This window comes from Cyprinus carpio, chromosome B8 (genome assembly GCF_018340385.1).
Source record: "Cyprinus carpio isolate SPL01 chromosome B8, ASM1834038v1, whole genome shotgun sequence".
In the NCBI taxonomy this organism is placed as follows: domain Eukaryota; kingdom Metazoa; phylum Chordata; class Actinopteri; order Cypriniformes; family Cyprinidae; genus Cyprinus; species Cyprinus carpio.
In genome coordinates, this window is record NC_056604.1 from 27,629,664 (window position 1) to 27,634,663 (window position 5,000).

The 5,000-nt window shown below is 42.4% G+C and overlaps 1 protein-coding gene across 1 annotated transcript in view; it reads right to left on the reverse strand.

Annotated features, from left to right (window-relative positions):
- Nucleotides 1–5,000, reverse strand: part of LOC122138165 (NLR family CARD domain-containing protein 3-like) — a 24,535-nt gene that overhangs the window by 5,608 nt on the left and 13,927 nt on the right. The window contains exon 4 of the mRNA XM_042729114.1: nucleotides 2,778–2,951. Within this exon, the coding sequence (XP_042585048.1) occupies nucleotides 2,778–2,951 (174 nt within the window). The remainder of the gene's footprint in view (nucleotides 1–2,777; nucleotides 2,952–5,000) is intronic.

Sequence of the window (5,000 nt, forward strand, 5' to 3'; positions counted from 1 at the left end):
ACTTACAGCACGCTGGAATTCTTAAGGACTGTTTTGATGGTTTGGAAAGACTCTGTGCTTTTGACAGCCTAGGATTACTAATTCACCTAGAAAGGACCTCTACAGCCCTGAAAGACAGCGGAGACCAGGACAACTAGATGATCCCCAGAGACAGATTCCCTGTAAAGACCTTGTCTCAGATGACCACCGGGACAAGACCACAGGAAAAAGATGATTCTTCTGCACAATCTGACTTTGCTGCAGCCTGGAATTGAACTGCTGGTTTCGTCTGGTCAGAGGAGAACTGGCCCCCCCGACTGAGCCTGGGTTCTCCCAAGGTTTTTTTCTCCATTCTGTCACTGATGGAGTTTTGGTTCCTTGCCACTGTCGCCTCTGGCTTGCTTAGTTGGGGACAGTTTTCTTACGGCGATATCGTTGACTTGATTGCAAATTATTGCACAGATACTATTTAAACTGAACTGAGCTGCATGATGACATCACTGAATTCAATGATGAACTGCCTTTAACTGTCATTTTGCATTATTGACACACTGTTTTGCTAATTAATGTTGTTCAGTTGCTTTGACACAATCTTTTTTGTTTAAAGCGCTATATAAATAAAGATGACTTGACTTTACTAGTTTTATTGTGTTGTTTTAAGTCTCTTGTGAACATTGTAAATACATATTTGATTTTCACTTTTAACGTTGTTTGACTCATCTTTTTAAACACTCAAATCCCTCACACAGTTTAATCTGACCCCATTTTAAATTCATGTAATTCAGACGATAAGGCTGATCATTATACCTCGTACATGTATACATACAGTACTTGCCAATAAATGTGATTCTGATTCTATAGCTAATTTTGCCCTTCATGACAACTGTGAGGGGGGTGAATCTCTACTCATCTGTTTAAATTATATTAAGCCTTAAAGTTCTGCATAATTAAGGGCGTGGCCACTGGAGTGAAAGATGGATTGCACTGCTGACACTGCCGTCGAGCTAGGTGGGCATGGCTTCAACAACCAGCTCTCACATCCGGGAGTGACGCACGGTGACACGCTGCCAAGATGGCCATGGCCCACTCCGCCCACTTTAAGCTTCAAAAACACTCTTCAGAAAACTACAGGTGATGTCACGGACACTACGTCCATGTTTTTATACAGTCTATAGAGTTGACACAATGGCGGACAGCTCTGAGCTCAATAAGGGCTGGTCTAAGGTAAGACAGACTTGTCAATCAACTATAGTGGGAGGACTATAGTTAATTTACTATGTAATTCTGACAGGAATCTCAGAACAGCCTGATTTGAAAAAGGGGATTTAAAAAAAAAAACTGGGTGGATTTTTATCATTATAGGATGGATGTTTACACACACTTCCAACACACATTTATGTTCAAACAACTACAAAAGTGAATTTGGCATCTGATGACCCCTTTAATACTGTGTTGTTACCTGAATGATCCACACTTGTTTTTTTTGTTTTTTTGTGATAGTTGTTCATTAGTCTCTAGTTTGTCCTGAACAGTTCAACTGCCCGCTGTTCTTCAGATAAATCCTTCAGCACCCACTAATTCTTTGGTTTTTCAGCATTTTTGTGTATTTGAACCCTTTCCAACAATGACTGTATGATTTTGAGATCCATATTTTCACACTGAGGACAATTGTGGGACTCATATGAAACTATTACAGAAGGTTCAAACGTTCACTTATGCTGCAGAAGGAAAAAAAAACATGCATTAAGAGCCGGGGGTGTAAACTTTTGAACATGTGTACATTTCTCTTATTTTGCCTAAATATAATATTTTTCATTGAGTACTGCCCTTCAGAAGCTACAGATCATACTTACATGTTTCCCAGAAGGCAAAATAAGTTCAGTTTACCCTGATCTTCAAATTCAAAAGTTTTCACACCCCCCGCTCTTAATGCATCGTTTTTAGAGTGAACTGAGATTTGGATTGAAGAACAGAATTGTGAGGGAGTGAAACCAGAGTTTGCGGAGGCAGTGTTACACATGGATGGACTCCTTGTGGTTGGGGAGGAACACAGAGAGAGGTGGAAGAAGGGAATGGAGGAGGAGCATAGGTTTGAGCCACTGGTGGAGGTAGCCTCACGCCAGCTTCTGTTGCAGAGGAGGGAGGAGAAAGAGGTTCTGCAGCGGTGGAATCTGGAGCATGGCTCAGGCTCACTGATGGCTCTAATGACTGTTTTGGAGGGTTAGCTGGCTGCAAAGAGATGTACAAAGAATAAAGCTGTGCTTTGTTCATTAACTGGGAAAACTGTACGTGTGCATTAATCAGCGCTTGTCTCAGCACCAAAATGTCCACTTTTCGATTGGAGTAATGGCAGAATGGAGACAAAAGAGGACGCTGGTGAGACAGATGTCTTTCTGGTGGGGACGAGCAAAGTCATCGCCATCTTGGCGTGCGAGTGGCCAAACACGTAAGCTGACACCCACGTGCTGAAGCTTGAGTCTCATCAGCTGGACCTGGTGGGGTAGCTTTGGGGCCAGTAGGTTGAGATGGGGATCCAAACTCATCATCAGAAGGGAAAAGTTGGATTTCGGGCATTGTAGTGACCGGGCAAAAGCTGTCATGGGACGGAGGTCAGTTGACTATATATATATAAGAATTTCAGTGATAATTGAATTAATTATCAGAACGAGCTCTACCTGTGCTAAACTGATTGACTAATCTGAACAAGCTCCTCCCAAATGTTGTTAATAAAACAATTTAATCTAGATCAACATCATTCACACACACGTTCAGTATGTCAGTATTAGTGTTTGACATACTTGAGTATCTGCAGTTTATAATTTGGATCCTCCAGTTTGTCGTTGAGCAGCTGGACTCCTGATGGTCCTGGGTGATTGTAGCTCAGATCCAGCTCTCTCAGGTGTGAGGGGTTTGAACTCAGAGCCGAAGACAAATAACCACAGCCTTCCTCTGACACCATACAGCCAGACAACCTACAGATACACAGACACAGATCATCTACAGACACACACAGATCATCTACAGACACACAGTCAGATCATCTACAGACACACAGCCAGATCATCTACAGACACACACAGATCATCTACAGACACACAGGCAGATCATCTACAGACACACACAGTCAGTTCATCTACAGACACACACAGTCAGATCATCTTCAGACACACACAGTCAGATCATCTACAGACACACACAGTCAGATCAACTACAGACATACACACAGATAAACTACAGAAACACAAGTCAGATCATCTACAGACACACACAGTCAAATCAACTTCAGACATACACACAGATCATCTACAGACACACAAAGTCAAATCATCTACAAGTCAGATCATCTACAGAAACACACAGTCAGATGATCTACAGACACACACAGTCAGATCATCTACAGACACACAAAGTCAGATCATCTACAAGTCAGATCATCTTCAGACACACACAGTCAGATCATCTACAGACACAACACAGTCAGTTCATCTACAGACACAGAGTCAGTTCATCTACAGACACACACAGTCAGTTCAATCTACAGACACACAGTGGGATCATATTCAGATAATCTGCAGGATCATTTACAGACACACAGTTAGATCATCTACAGACACAGTCAGATCATCTTCAGACACACAGTCAGATCATCTACAGACACACACAGTCAGTTCATCTACAGACACACACAGTCAAATCAACTTCAGACATACACACAGATCAACTACAGACATACACAGTCAGATAATCTATAGACACACAGTCAGATCATCTACAGACACACAGTCAGATCATCTACAGACACACAGTCAGATCATCTACAGACACACAGACAGATCATCTAAAGGCACACACTGTCAGATCATCTAAAGGCACACACGGTCAGATCATCTACAGGCACACAGTCAGATCATCTACAGGCACACAGACAGATCATCTACAGACACAGAGGCAGATCATCTACAGACACAGTCAGATCATCTACAGACACACAGTCAGATAATCTATAGACACACAGTCAGATAATCTACAGACACACAGTCAGATCATCTTCAGACACACACAGTCAGATCATCTACAGACACACAGTCAGATCATCTACAGACACACACATTCAGATCATCTACAGTAACACAGACAGATCATCTACAGACACACACAGTCAGATCATCTACACACACACACAGTCAGATCATCTACAGACACACACACACACAGTCACATCATCGATCAGACAGACACACACACACACACACATACACACACACACAGTCAGATCATCTACAGACACACAATCAAAAGGTAGAATCATCTACAGACACACAAAGACACACACACACACACACAAACAGTCAGATCATCTACAGACACACACAGTTAAATCATCTACACACACAGAGTCAGATCAACTACATACATACACGACAACCTACAGAGACAACATATAGAGACACACACAATGTGATATTATACAGACACACACACACACACACACAGTCAAATCATCTACAGACACACACACACACACACACACACACACACACACAGTCAAATAATCTACAGACACACAAAGTCAGATCATCTACACACACACACACACACACACACACACAGACAGTCAAATCATCTACAGACACACAGACACACACACACACACACACACACAGTCAGATCATCTACAGACACACACACAGATCATCTACACACACACACACACACACACACACACACACACACACAGTCAGATCATCTACACACACACACAGTCAGATCATCTACAGACACACACATACACAGTCACATCATCTACAGACACACACACACACACACACACAAAAACACACGCACACACACACAGTCACAGTCAGGTCAACTACAGATACACAGTCAGATCATCTACAGACACACACAGTCAGATCATCTACAGACACACAGACAGACACACACACACAGACACACACACACACCCACACACAGTCAGATCATCTACAGACACACACACACACACACACACACACACAGTC